Source organism: Lathyrus oleraceus, chromosome 1, assembly GCF_024323335.1.
Source record: "Lathyrus oleraceus cultivar Zhongwan6 chromosome 1, CAAS_Psat_ZW6_1.0, whole genome shotgun sequence".
NCBI classification, from domain to species: domain Eukaryota; kingdom Viridiplantae; phylum Streptophyta; class Magnoliopsida; order Fabales; family Fabaceae; genus Lathyrus; species Lathyrus oleraceus.
This window is the reverse complement of record NC_066579.1, coordinates 361,112,639-361,128,881: the sequence shown is the minus strand read 5'-3', so window position 1 is coordinate 361,128,881 and position 16,243 is coordinate 361,112,639. Positions and strand designations below refer to the sequence as shown.

Here is a 16,243-nt window from a genome sequence, read left to right as displayed (position 1 = left end):
TGTCCGAAACAATACTAGACGGAATACCATGCAAACTTACAATCTTCTCAATATACAACTCGACTAATCTCTCTAACGGATAATCCATTCTGATCGGAATGAAATGAGCCGATTTTGTCAACCTGTCAACAATCACCCAAATGGCTTCAAAATTCTTATTTGTCCTCGGCAAACCAGAAACAAAATCCATACTGATACTATCCCACTTCCACTCTGGAATAGCCAACGGTTGCATTAGCCCAGACGGCTTCTGATGCTCAATCTTTGACTTCTGACAAGTCAAACAGGAATAAACAAAACTCGCAATTTCTTTCTTCATTCCCGGCCACCAAAATAACTTTTTCAAATCATGATACATCTTCGTAGCTCCAGGATGAATACTCAAGCCACTACGATGTCCTTCCTCCAGAATACTCTTCTTAAGTTCGGTAACATCCGGAATACACACCCGATTACCAAATTTCAAAATACCATTCTCATCAACTCTGAATTCACCACCTTGACCTTGATTCACTAAAGTCAACTTATCAACCAAAAGCATATCGGATTTCTGACCCTCTCTGATCTCATCCAGAATACCACTTGTTAATTTCAACATTCCCAATTTAACACTATTGTGAGTACTCTCACACACCAAACTCAAGTCTCTAAACTGCTCAATCAAATCCAATTCCTTAACCATTAACATAGACATATGTAATGATTTCCGACTCAGCGCATCAGCCACTACATTTGCTTTACCCGGATGGTAATTCAAACCAAAGTCATAATCCTTCAGAAATTCTAACCATCTCCTCTGTCTCATATTCAGTTCTTTCTGATCAAACAAATACTTTAAACTTTTATGGTCACTGAAAACCTCAAATCTTGATCCATACAAGTAATGCCTCCATAACTTCAGAACAAATACCACAGCTGCCAACTCTAAATCATGTGTCGGATAGTTCCTTTCATGAACCCTCAGCTGTCTCGAAGCATAAGCTATAACCTGCTTATTCTGCATCAACACACCACCCAAACCCAACAATGAAGCATCACAGTAAACCTCAAATGGTTCCGACGGACTCGGTAATATCAGAATAGGAGCACTAGTTAACCTTCTCTTTAACTCTTGGAAACCTTCTTCACATTTGGAGTCCCAAACAAACGCTTGTCCCTTTCTAGTCAACATCGTCAACGGTAACGCCAACTTAGAAAATCCCTCAATGAACTTCCTATAATAACCTGCAAGTCCAAGAAAACTCCTTATCTCAGAAACTGACTTCGGAGCTTCCCACTTAGATACCGCTTCTATCTTAGAAGGATCAACAGCAACACCACCTCTTGAAATCACATGACCAAGAAAACTAACCTCTTCTAACCAAAATTCACATTTAGAGAGTTTAGCAAATAACTTCTTTTCTCGTAGAACTTCTAAAACCACTCTCAAATGCTCAGCATGCTCTTCTTCAGATTTCGAATACACCAAAATGTCATCAATAAATACCACAACAAACTGGTCTAGGTACGGATGGAAAATCCTATTCATATACTCCATAAATACTCCAGGCGCATTAGTCACCCCAAAAGGCATTACAGAATACTCATAATGTCCATACCTTGTTCTGAAAGCAGTCTTCTGAATATCCTCAGTTTTCACACGTATCTGATGATACCCAGATCTCAAATCTATTTTGCTGAACACACTTGCACCAACCAACTGATCCATCAAATCATCAATCCTCGGCAAAGGATACCGATTCTTGATCGTCACTTTATTCAGTTGCCTGTAATCCACACACAACCTCATAGTACCTTCTTTCTTCTTAACCAATAACACTGGTGCACCCCACGGTGACACACTCGGACGAATAAACTTCTTATCCAACAGATCTTCCAGCTGACCCTTCAATTCAGCTAACTCAACAGCAGACATACGATACGGAGCCATCGATATCGGTCTAGTACCAGGTACCAAATCAATCGAGAACTCAACTTCACGCTCTGGCGGTAATTCATTCACTTCTTCGGGAAACACATCAGGAAAATCACACACCACGGCTAGATCGCCAATCACCAGTTTATCTTTAGCCTCTAAAGTCGCTAACAGCATAAACAACTCTGCCCCATCTGCTACTTCCTCATTCACCTGCCTTGCTGATAGAAACAAACTCTTTCCTTCCTCACTCTCAGGAAATATCACAGTCTTATCAAAACAGTTGATAGAAACTCGGTTAAACACCAACCAGTTCATTCCCAAGATAACATCAATCTGCACTAGTGGAAGACACACAAGGTCTATCCCAAAGTCTCTACCAAAAATACTCAAAGGACAATTCAAACAAACTGACGTAGTAGTCACTGAACCCTTCGCAGGAGTATCAATCACCATACTACCATACATCTCAGATATCTCTAATTTAAGTTTCACAGCACAATCCAAAGATATAAAGGAATGAGTAGCACCGGTGTCAATAATAGCTACAAGAGGAAAGCCATTAATATAACACGTACCTCGGATCAAACGATCATCTGCAGAAGTCTCAGAACCCGATAAAGCAAAGACCTTGCCTCCTGACTGATTCTCTTTCTTCGGCTTAGGACACTGTGGACTGATATGACCCAACTCTCCACAGTTGAAACAAGTTACAGTCTTCAACCGGCACTCTGCAGCCAAGTGACCACCTTTTCCACACTTGAAACACTTCATCTCAGCACTGGTACACTCATGGACACGATGTCCGGCCCGACCACATCTATAACACTTAACAGGAGCACTAGAGTCTCCCCCACTAGGCCTCTTCATCCCACTCTGCTTCTGAAAACCTTTGCCAGCTGCATACGGTTTTCCACGATCATTCTGATTCTTGCCTTTTCTATCAACCCGTTGCTGATAGCTCTCTGCTCTGGCTTTGGAATCCTGTTCAAAAATCCTGCAACAGTCAACCAAGTCAGAAAACACTCTGATCCGCTGATATCCAATAGCCTGTTTGATCTCGGGACGCAACCCGTTCTCAAACTTCACACATTTCGAAAATTCTCCAGCAGCCTCATCATAGGGAGTGTAATACTTCGACAGCTCTGTGAACTTAGCAGCATATTCAGTAACAGACCTGTTACCCTGCTTCAATTCCAAAAACTCTATCTCTTTCTTTCCTCTGACATCTTCTGGAAAGTACTTCCTCAAGAATCTCTCTCTGAACACAGCCCAAGTGATTTCAGCATTCCCAGCAATTTCCAACTCAGTGCGGGTAGCAACCCACCAATCATCAGCTTCTTCTGACAGCATATGCGTACCGAATCTGACCTTCTGGTTATCGGCACACTCAGTTACTCGGAAGATCCTCTCGATCTCCTTCAACCACTTCTGAGCGCCATCTGGATCGTATGCTCCCTTGAACATTGGAGGGTTGTTCTTCTGGAACTCACTCAGTTGACGAGCAGCTCCCATTCCCACAACGTTCGGATTTCCTCCAAGTACTCCAGCTAGCATACCCAGAGCCTCAGCAATCGCAGCATCATCTCTACCTCTTCCAGCCATCTCTATTCTGAAAACCCAAACAAACTAAAACAATAAGTACTGATAGGGTTACACAACACCTATCCCGTACAGGGGAAACAGAATAATTACGACTCGACTCGACCGACTATGCTCTGATACCACTAATGTAACACCCTCCTAAAATACCCCAATTATTTAATTAAAAATAATAAACATATAACAATTCAGAGTAATTATGCCATTCAAGGGTGTCACACAATTATTCACACCATTCAACAATATAACAGTCATGCTCTTTTATTAATCCAAAACATAAATATTTGCATAAAACGCAGCGGATAGAGATCTCCTCAATCATGTAAAACATGTAACATTCACATGTAAATTATTCAACAATATAAAACATCCCATCCCGATGTTACATCTATCAGAGCACGACCCACTAAGGAGACTACACTAGACTCCAAGCATTCGCTTCTACTCAACTCATTTCTCGTTACCTGAAAAATAGTTGTAAGGGTGAGTTCCTCAATCAATATAATAAGCATTATGAAATATCATGTAATGCTAAGTAAATAACACATTAATCACCCTAATCACAACATACAATCAGTAACAGCACATCAGCTCAACATCATACTCACACCAACATAAATCACAAGTATAATCTCAAATCATACTCCATAACATCACAAACACACGTATAATATTGGAATACATCCATTCATATTATACGCCATACATACATTATGCAATGAGACCCCACACATGCGGTACCGACTATTCTTGAACATATAGTTCAAGCTCACCGATCCCTCCAGATACGGCTACTAAGCTCACTAGTCCCACTCATTTGAGATCTAATGACTCACTCACTAATTCCTCACCATGGGAATTAGCTACAGCCCCGAAGGCTAGACTATGCACACTAATCATCTAGCATGCAAACATCAACAACAAATCCACAATGATTCACTCACTAATTCCTCACCATGGGAATTAGCTACAGCCCCAAAGGCTATGCTATGCACGCTAATCATCTAGCAATGCAGCATCAACAACAATTCACAACGGACATATGCTCACACTCTAAGCCATACAACAGTCCATTCACACATACATGCATAATACATACATTCACATCATTATGCATACCATCATACATCATCAACATATGTATCAACACATCATTATCATGTAAGTCAATTAAACACAGTATTAGCACACTCTACTAATACCTATACTGCTCAAAACAGCGGGAAATAATCCCTATTACATCATACGCCAACATAGGCCAACTCTCAATTATGTACACAACATTAAAAAGCCAATTTTCCACTCTGCAACAGTGTTAACCGGTTAACGCCCTGGGTTAACCGGTTAACGCAGGCAAAAACACATTTTCTGGCAAAACGCAACAGTGTTAACCGGTTAACGCCCTGGGTTAACCGGTTAACGCAGGCAAAACAGTACATTTTCACAATTCAAAACAGTGTTAACCGGTTAACACTCTGGGTTAACCGGTTAACGCAGACAAAACAGCAGTTCCTGCGCTAACACAAGGCAGAATGCAGAATTCTCCGCATTTTCCGCCGTTGGAGGACTTCCGGACCTCCGATTCCGATTCCGTAAAAAGCTATACGTTCGGAATTTCACAACTAACCCAAACACAGATTCAATTACAGTCTAAATACAATTTATCCAACATAATTCTTCAGCATCAATAATCCCAATTAAGGTCAAATTAACGGCTTATCACTACCCATCACATATTATCCCATAATACCCATTAATCGACGATAAACCCCCCTTACCTGATTAATCCGGCGAATCTCAAGCTCCAAGCTCTTCTCTTCTTCAACCTTCTTCCTCTTGCCCTGCCTCTTGCCCTTTTCCTCTTTCACGATCGCTTTCTGCTTTTCACGTAAAACCTTATTTTCCAAAATGAACTCTTTTCTCTTATTTCCAACTTATATATTTTCCAAATAATAATAATAATAATCCAATAATAATAATAAAATTTCCAATTATTTAATTAAATTAATAAATAAATTATTAACTCAATTTAAATAATTATTTTATTATTATCGGGGTGTTACAACTCTCCCCCACTAAAAGAGTTTTCGTCCTCGAAAACATACCTCAAGCGAACAACTCTGGGTAAGACTCCTTCATCTTACTCTCCAGTTCCCAAGTCACATTGCCACCTGCTGGTCCTCCCCAAGCTACCTTCACCAAGGCAATCTCTTTACCCCGCAACTGCTTCAACTCTCGATCCTCGATCCTCATAGGTGATGTTTCAACAGTCAGGTTATCTCTCACCTGTACATCATCTACTTGGACTACATGCGACGGATCATGAATGTACCTCCTCAACTGAGACACATGAAAAACCTCATGCAAATTCGCAAGCGACGGCGGTAAAGCGACACGATAGGCTACCTCCCCTATCCTTTCCAAAATCTGATAAGGACCAATAAATCGAGGTGTCAACTTCTTCGACTTCAAAGCTCGACCAACACCAGTTATCGGAGTAACACGAAGAAACACATGATCTCCCTCTTGGAACTCAAGTGACTTCCTCCTCTTATCATGATAACTCTTCTGACGACTCTGAGCAATCCTCATCTTCTCCTGAATCATCTTAATCTTTTCCGTAGTTTGTTGAACAATCTCCGGTCCAACCACGGCACTCTCACCGGACTCATACCAACATAACGGTGTCCGACATCTCCTACCATACAAAGCTTCAAACGGTGCCATACCAATGCTCGAATGAAAACTATTGTTGTAGGTAAACTCAATCAAAGGCAAATAACAATCCCAAGCACCTCCCTTTTCCAAAACACAAGCTCTCAAAAGATCCTCTAATGACTGAATCGTCCTCTCAGTCTGACCATCAGTCTGCGGATGATATGCAGAACTCAATCTCAGCTTAGTTCCCAAAGCCCTCTGCAAACCTTCCCAGAACTTCGATGTAAATCTAGGATCTCTGTCCGAAACAATACTAGACGGAATACCATGCAAACTTACAATCTTCTCAATATACAACTCGGCTAATCTCTCTAACGGATAATCCATTCTGATCGGAATGAAATGAGCCGATTTTGTCAACCTGTCAACAATCACCCAAATGGCTTCAAAATTCTTATTTGTCCTCGGCAAACCAGAAACAAAATCCATACTGATACTATCCCACTTCCACTCTGGAATAGCCAACGGTTGCATTAGCCCAGACGGCTTCTGATGTTCAATCTTTGACTTCTGACAAGTCAAACAGGAATAAACAAAACTCGCAATTTCTTTCTTCATTCCCGGCCACCAAAATAACTTTTTCAAATCATGATACATCTTCGTAGCTCCAGGATGAATACTCAAGCCACTACGATGTCCTTCCTCCAGAATACTCTTCTTAAGTTCGGCAACATCCGGAATACACACCCGATTACCAAATTTCAAAATACCATTCTCATCAACTCTGAATTCACCACCTTGACCTTGATTCACTAAAGTCAACTTATCAACCAAAAGCATATCGGATTTCTGACCCTCTCTGATCTCATCCAGAATACCACTTGTTAATTTCAACATTCCCAATTTAACACTATTGTGAGTACTCTCACACACCAAACTCAAGTCTCTAAACTGCTCAATCAAATCCAATTCCTTAACCATTAACATAGACATATGTAATGATTTCCGACTCAGCGCATCAGCCACTACATTTGCTTTACCCGGATGGTAATTCAAACCAAAGTCATAATCCTTCAGAAATTCTAACCATCTCCTCTGTCTCATATTCAGTTCTTTCTGATCAAACAAATACTTTAAACTTTTATGGTCACTGAAAACCTCAAATCTTGATCCATACAAGTAATGCCTCCATAACTTCAGAACAAATACCACAGCTGCCAACTCTAAATCATGTGTCGGATAGTTCCTTTCATGAACCCTCAGCTGTCTCGAAGCATAAGCTATAACCTGCTTATTCTGCATCAACACACCACCCAAACCCAACAATGAAGCATCACAGTAAACCTCAAATGGTTCTGACGGACTCGGTAATATCAGAATAGGAGCACTAGTTAACCTTCTCTTTAACTCTTGGAAACCTTCTTCACATTTGGAGTCCCAAACAAACGCTTGTCCCTTTCTAGTCAACATCGTCAACGGTAACGCCAACTTAGAAAATCCCTCAATGAACTTCCTATAATAACCTGCAAGTCCAAGAAAACTCCTTATCTCAGAAACTGACTTCGGAGCTTCCCACTTAGATACCGCTTCTATCTTAGAAGGATCAACAGCAACACCACCTCTTGAAATCACATGACCAAGAAAACTAACCTCTTCTAACCAAAATTCACATTTAGAGAGTTTAGCAAATAACTTCTTTTCTCGTAGAACTTCTAAAACCACTCTCAAATGCTCAGCATGCTCTTCTTCAGATTTCGAATACACCAAAATGTCATCAATAAATACCACAACAAACTGGTCTAGGTACGAATGGAAAATCCTATTCATATACTCCATAAATACTCCAGGCGCATTAGTCACCCCAAAAGGCATTACAGAATACTCATAATGTCCATACCTTGTTCTGAAAGCAGTCTTCTGAATATCCTCAGTTTTCACACGTATCTGATGATACCCAGATCTCAAATCTATTTTGCTGAACACACTTGCACCAACCAACTGATCCATCAAATCATCAATCCTCGGCAAAGGATACCGATTCTTGATCGTCACTTTATTCAGTTGCCTGTAATCCACACACAACCTCATAGTACCTTCTTTCTTCTTAACCAATAACACTGGTGCACCCCACGGTGACACACTCGGACGAATAAACTTCTTATCCAACAGATCTTCCAGCTGACCCTTCAATTCAGCTAACTCAACAGCAGACATACGATACGGAGCCATCGATATCGGTCTAGTACCAGGTACCAAATCAATCGAGAACTCAACTTCACGCTCTGGCGGTAATTCATTCACTTCTTCGGGAAACACATCAGGAAAATCACACACCACGGCTAGATCGCCAATCACCAGTTTATCTTTAGCCTCTAAAGTCGCTAACAACATAAACAACTCTGCCCCATCTGCTACTTCCTCATTCACCTGCCTTGCTGATAGAAACAAACTCTTTCCTTCCTCACTCTCAGGAAATATCACAGTCTTATCAAAACAGTTGATAGAAACTCGGTTAAACACCAACCAGTTCATTCCCAAGATAACATCAATCTGCACTAGTGGAAGACACACAAGGTCTATCCCAAAGTCTCTACCAAAAATACTCAAAGAACAATTCAAACAAACTGACGTAGTAGTCACTGAACCCTTCGCAGGAGTATCAATCACCATACTACCATACATCTCAGATATCTCTAATTTAAGTTTCACAGCACAATCCAAAGATATAAAGGAATGAGTAGCACCGGTGTCAATAATAGCTACAAGAGGAAAGCCATTAATATAACACGTACCTCGGATCAAACGATCATCTGCAGAAGTCTCAGAACCCGATAAAGCAAAGACCTTGCCTCCTGACTGATTCTCTTTCTTCGGCTTAGGACACTGTGGACTGATATGACCCAACTCTCCACAGTTGAAACAAGTTACAGTCTTCAACCGGCACTCTGCAGCCAAGTGACCACCTTTTCCACACTTGAAACACTTCATCTCAGCACTGGTACACTCATGGACACGATGTCCGGCCCGACCACATCTATAACACTTAACAGGAGCACTAGAGTCTCCCCCACTAGGCCTCTTCATCCCACTCTGCTTCTGAAAACCTTTGCCAGCTGCATACGGTTTTCCACGATCATTCTGATTCTTGCCTTTTCTATCAACCCGTTGCTGATAGCTCTCTGCTCTGGCTTTGGAATCCTGTTCAAAAATCCTGCAACAGTCAACCAAGTCAGAAAACACTCTGATCCGCTGATATCCAATAGCCTGTTTGATCTCGGGACGCAACCCGTTCTCAAACTTCACACATTTCGAAAATTCTCCAGCAGCCTCATCATAGGGAGTGTAATACTTCGACAGCTCTGTGAACTTAGCAGCATATTCAGTAACAAACCTGTTACCCTGCTTCAATTCCAAAAACTCTATCTCTTTCTTTCCTCTGACATCTTCTGGAAAGTACTTCCTCAAGAATCTCTCTCTGAACACAGCCCAAGTGATTTCAGCATTCCCAGCAATTTCCAACTCAGTGCGGGTAGCAACCCACCAATCATCAGCTTCTTCTGACAGCATATGCGTACCGAATCTGACCTTCTGGTTATCGGCACACTCAGTTACTCGGAAGATCCTCTCGATCTCCTTCAACCACTTCTGAGCGCCATCTGGATCGTATGCTCCCTTGAACATTGGAGGGTTGTTCTTCTGGAACTCACTCAGTTGACGAGCAGCTCCCATTCCCACAACGTTCGGATTTCCTCCAAGTACTCCAGCTAGCATACCCAGAGCCTCAGCAATCGCAGCATCATCTCTACCTCTTCCAGCCATCTCTATTCTGAAAACCCAAACAAACTAAAACAATAAGTACTGATAGGGTTACACAACACCTATCCCGTACAGGGGAAACAGAATAATTACGACTCGACTCGACCGACTATGCTCTGATACCACTAATGTAACACCCTCCTAAAATACCCCAATTATTTAATTAAAAATAATAAACATATAACAATTCAGAGTAATTATGCCATTCAAGGGTGTCACACAATTATTCACACCATTCAACAATATAACAGTCATGCTCTTTTATTAATCCAAAACATAAATATTTGCATAAAACGCAGCGGATAGAGATCTCCTCAATCATGTAAAACATGTAACATTCACATGTAAATTATTCAACAATATAAAACATCCCATCCCGATGTTACATCTATCAGAGCACGACCCACTAAGGAGACTACACTAGACTCCAAGCATTCGCTTCTACTCAACTCATTTCTCGTTACCTGAAAAATAGTTGTAAGGGTGAGTTCCTCAATCTATATAATAAGCATTATGAAATATCATGTAATGCTAAGTAAATAACACATTAATCACCCTAATCACAACATACAATCAGTAACAGCACATCAGCTCAACATCATACTCACACCAACATAAATCACAAGTATAATCTCAAATCATACTCCATAACATCACAAACACACGTATAATATTGGAATACATCCATTCATATTATACGCCATACATACATTATGCAATGAGACCCCACACATGCGGTACCGACTATTCTTGAACATATAGTTCAAGCTCACCGATCCCTCCAGATACGGCTACTAAGCTCACTAGTCCCACTCATTTGAGATCTAATGACTCACTCACTAATTCCTCACCATGGGAATTAGCTACAGCCCCGAAGGCTAGACTATGCACACTAATCATCTAGCATGCAAACATCAACAACAAATCCACAATGATTCACTCACTAATTCCTCACCATGGGAATTAGCTACAGCCCCAAAGGCTATGCTATGCACGCTAATCATCTAGCAATGCAACATCAACAACAATTCACAACGGACATATGCTCACACTCTAAGCCATACAACAGTCCATTCACACATACATGCATAATACATACATTCACATCATTATGCATACCATCATACATCATCAACATATGTATCAACACATCATTATCATGTAAGTCAATTAAACACAGTATTAGCACACTCTACTAATACCTATACTGCTCAAAACAGCGGGAAATAATCCCTATTACATCATACGCCAACATAGGCCAACTCTCAATTATGTACACAACATTAAAAAGCCAATTTTCCACTCTGCAACAGTGTTAACCGGTTAACGCCCTGGGTTAACCGGTTAACGCAGGCAAAAACACATTTTCTGGCAAAACGCAACAGTGTTAACCGGTTAACGCCCTGGGTTAACCGGTTAACGCGGGCAAAACAGTACATTTTCACAATTCAAAACAGTGTTAACCGGTTAACACCCTGGGTTAACCGGTTAACGCAGACAAAACAGCAGTTCCTGCGCTAACACAAGGCAGAATGCAGAATTCTCCGCATTTTCCACCGTTGGAGGACTTCCGGACCTCCGATTCCGATTCCGTAAAAAGCTATACGTTCGGAATTTCACAACTAACCCAAACACAGATTCAATTACAGTCTAAATACAATTTATCCAACATAATTCTTCAGCATCAATAATCCCAATTAGGGTCAAATTAACGGCTTATCACTACCCATCACATATTATCCCATAATACCCATTAATCGACGATAAACCCCCCTTACCTGATTAATCCGGCGAATCTCAAGCTCCAAGCTCTTCTCTTCTTCAACCTTCTTCCTCTTGCCCTGCCTCTTGCCCTTTTCCTCTTTCACGATCGCTTTCTGCTTTTCACGTAAAACCTTATTTTCCAAAATGAACTCTTTTCTCTTATTTCCAACTTATATATTTTCCAAATAATAATAATAATAATAATCCAATAATAATAATAAAATTTCCAATTATTTAATTAAATTAATAAATAAATTATTAACTCAATTTAAATAATTATTTTATTATTATCGGGGTGTTACAACGAACATACGATTCATAGTCATTGGAGTGTCTACTATCAAACCTTTTTGATGATGATAGATTCTGCAAGTACCCTCTTTAATTATAATCACTAAACGCTTTTCCTGTAGCTGTCCTATGCTCAACAAGTTGTTGCTGAGGTTTGGGACATAATAGACGTCAGATACCGTTTGTGTGATTCCTTGTACTTCAAACCTGACGCTGCCTTTTCCTTGAACCGCCATCCTTGTGCTGTTACCCAATCTGACAGAATGCTTGAAGCTTTCGTCAAACTCAACAAACCAAGTTTTGTCTCCTATCATATGGTTTGAACACCCGGAGCCGAGAAACCAAATACCTTTTCCTTCAGCTTTACTAACTTCTGTGTGCGCCATTAGGAGGAGTTCTTCTTCCTCGTCAAACTCGGTATAGTTGACTCCTTTTTCCAGACTTGAACATTCAAATTGATAATGCCCTTGCTTTCCACATCGAAAGCAATTGATGGCTGACCTGTTGACGAAAGATCTACCTCTTCCCCGACCTCTGAAGTTGCCGCCTCGGAAGTTGCCGCCTCGGAAGTTGTTGTTTCCTCTCTGATATATGCCTCTACCTCTTCCTTGTACATTTCTCTGCTCATTCTCCACCTGTAGAACTTGCTCTTCACTTCTTTTCTCAATCACCTTTTGTTCATGTACAAGCAAAGATGCTTGCAGTTCATCTACTGTGAGATCATCAATGTCCTTGGACTCTTCGATGGAACATACCACAAAGTTGAAGTTGTCTGTGAGACTCCGAAGTATTTTTTCGACAATTTTGACATCGTTCATGTCTTCTCCACAGTTCCTCATGTCGTTGGCAGTAGACATGACTCTTGCGAAGTACTCAGATACACCTTCTCCCAATTTCATTTCAAGGGTTTCGAATGTTCTCCGAAGCCGTTGCAGTTGTGCGCGCGTCACTCTAGCACTTCCCTGATACTTGACTTTCATTGAATCCCACACCTGTTTGGCTGTTTCCTTCTGGGTGATGGTTTTCAAGATGCTCTTGTCTATGGACTGGAAAAGATAGTTCTTTGCTTTGAGATCTTTCAGTTTTGCTTCGTCGAGTGCCTTCGTGCTTATGGCTTCGGTCTTCTTCAACTCTTCGAGCCCAGGTTCGATGACGCTCCAGTACTCCTTAGAACGGAGGAGATTTTCCATAAGTAACCTCCAGTGATCGTAGTCACCGTCGAACTTCGGAACGCATGGTGTTGAGAGAGTTTCTGCTGCCATAATTCCTTTCTTCTGTGTTTTTCCTCTCAAACACTATTGCAGACTTTCGTTACTTCCTCTCAGTGTTTTTCCTCTCAAACACTCAATTTGTAAATTACTCTTATCAGGCCCTTTCGAGCTCTGATACCAGATAAAGGAAACAGAATAGAAAATGGAAGCTAGAACGTTTGATGCTATATTCAAAAGACTACGTTGGCTTTTATAAAGCCTTACAATTTGAATGCAACTGCAATAGAGAAAAATAAGAAAAATAAATTATAACAAACTGGAATATATCAACTCCTAGAAACTAGCTTATTTAGACCTATTCTTTAGCTAACCGTAAACCCAACATGACAGAGGTAGTAAGATTCAGCAAAATAGAAAGATGTTTATAGGATGATTTTTTTTTACATTTGCATAAATAATTTATGTTCAAGGTAGAAGATGTCAATGCTACAAATTTGACTTTTGATAATATTATATTATTACATCCGTAGTAAAAAAAATCATATTAACGTGTTTGGATTTATTTTTATTTTTTTAAACGATATTTTATTATAGTTTATAATAAATATTGTGGTGATAGATAAAATGGACTAAAAGCAAGACGTTTGGTTTTACAACAAACAATTTAAAATTAACATAACTTTTGTTAACATAAATTTATAATAAAGTTATATGTTTTAACATAAAGTCAGGTTATAAATAAATATCCATGATAATTTTTTTTTACGAAATTATCAAAACCTTGATTTGATCTGTTTAAATCCGAACTGTAAAAGTAAAAAATAAAAGGAATAGAAAAGATCAAATATAATTAAAGAAGTGATCAAAAATCTTTATTCACCATATACAAAATTAAGCATGAGGTTCGTAAACATAATTTTTTGTAAAATTCATGTATTTGTAAAAGTTTTACGCCTATAAAATATAGGCCGAGATAAGACAAAATATATATAATGGGGATGATTTGAAGGTGAAGAATTAGATACTAGTCCAATATTAGAACTTTGACAGTCCCCCATACTTTTATCACATACTTATCTTGGAATGGAGAAAATCATTTCCTTGCAACTGAATAATTTCTTTACAAACTTTATGATGGACTAAAAGTTGGTGGCATTTCCTCTCAATGAGGTTTGATTACTCCATTGATCGGAGTTGTTGCAGTGGCACTGTAACTCCAACCACTGTCCCAGCAGCAGGTGGTGATGATGATGATCTTAAACAGACACGGACAAGCACTCCAACAGAAACAGATATAACAAAAAGTACCACTCCAGCCACTACTGACTTTGGAGGAGATTTCTTAAGGTTCCGGTTAGGATTGTTTGCCACCGGAAACATATATTGATGAGGTGCAGAACCGAAAGGGTCTAATAAAATAAAATAATATACATTTTCAGAAGTATATATAATAAGTTCTTTGAAGCATAAACTGAATAAAACAGTACAGAATTAGAAAGAAGAAGGATTAGTTATACCTGGTGGTGGAGGTGGAGGTGGGAGACTAGCGAGAACTGAAACAAACAAGAACATGACCAATATTCTCGAAAAACCTTTCGCTGCCATTGTTAATGAAAACTAGGTATGAGGATAACACAAAAGGAAGCATACAAGTATATGATGGAAAATTTGAAGAAGGAAGGTGACATTATATGATAGTAATTAAACTTTCCTCAATTGATGTAAAAAACTTTTTTCATCAAGTTCTTAAAATGGCAAAGAATTAAGTATAAAAATTAATTAAGTTCAACCAACTTCAGCTTTAGCTATATCATTTGCTCCTAGCCACAAAAAAAGAGACGGAAATCATCTTTTAGGAAGAAGAAAGGGAACATTTGTTTCTTCTTTTCTGTCCTACAAAATTAATTAGGTAGCTTTGTCAATTGTATTGGTTCATTGATTAAGAAAACATATTTTTACTCTTGTAATATACATAAATCTCAATAGTTATAAGGTTATTCTATTCTATTTTCAAAACAAAGTGCATTTTCTTAAGGCGATGTTTTAAGAAAAATTACATTTTCCTTTTATCAATTTTATTTATTTTATCAAAATCATATCATATTAATTTAAATTAATTAAATAATATTTTATCATGTCTAATATAATAAATTGATTGATAATTTATTTTAAATGCCCATAGAATAAAAAAAATAATAACTTAGTTATTTTTATTTAAAAGAAAAGATATATATATATATATATATATATATATATATATATATATATATATATATATATATATATATATATATATATATATATATATATATATATATATATATATATATATATATATATATATATATATATATATATATATATATATATATATATATATATATATATATATATATATATATATATATATATATATATATATATATATATATAAGTTAAAAAAAATATGAATATGACTTTAGAACCAAAATATTCCATGTTCAGTAAAAAATAATAATGACTATCAAAGTGAATTGAAAATGTCAAAATGTGTATTCAAGATATGAAGTATTTTTTTAAATATTCAAATTTTTAAAAAAACTTCCAAAAATACCCCCATTTTTAAAAAAATTACAAAAATGGGCATTTTTCCCCCTATTTTTGTCATGGGCGCCACCTTAGTTGGCGCCTACCTTTAAAGGTAGGGCAAGTCGCCACTAGGAGTGGCGCCTACTCTTGTTTCAATTTTTTTTTTTTTTTTTAATTTTTTTTAATATTTTTTTTTAATCTTTTTTAAATTATTTTAAATTTATTAATTTATATTTATTATAAATTATATTAATTTATATTAATACATATATATAAATAATGTTATTTACAAGATATATATATATATATATATATATATATATATATATATATATATATATATATATATATATATATATATATATATATATAAATTTATATATATATTAATTTAATTTATAAGTAATTAATATTATTT

At 38.0% G+C, this 16,243-nt stretch overlaps 1 protein-coding gene across 1 annotated transcript; it reads right to left on the bottom strand.

Annotated features, from left to right (window-relative positions):
- Positions 1–14,204: 14,204 nt before the first annotated feature.
- Positions 14,205–14,902, bottom strand: LOC127115760 (uncharacterized). Its single transcript, XM_051047224.1, has 2 exons — positions 14,775–14,902; positions 14,205–14,666 (listed from the first exon to the last, which is right to left on the bottom strand). The coding sequence occupies exons 1-2, from the start codon at positions 14,860–14,862 to the stop codon at positions 14,434–14,436; spliced, it is 321 nt and encodes a 106-aa protein (XP_050903181.1). The 5' UTR covers positions 14,863–14,902; the 3' UTR covers positions 14,205–14,433.
- Between the last annotated feature and the right edge of the window lie 1,341 nt (positions 14,903–16,243).

What these genes read in the sequence shown, in the direction of transcription:
- LOC127115760 (XM_051047224.1), bottom strand. Translation starts at nt 14,862, where the DNA reads ATGGCAGCGAAAGGTTTTTCGAGAATATTGGTCATGTTCTTGTTTGTT. An exon ending in ACCTCCACCTCCACCACCAG is followed by an intron (nt 14,667 to 14,774) that starts GTATAACTAATC and finishes TTATTTTATTAG; the next exon opens with ACCCTTTCGGTTCTGCACCT.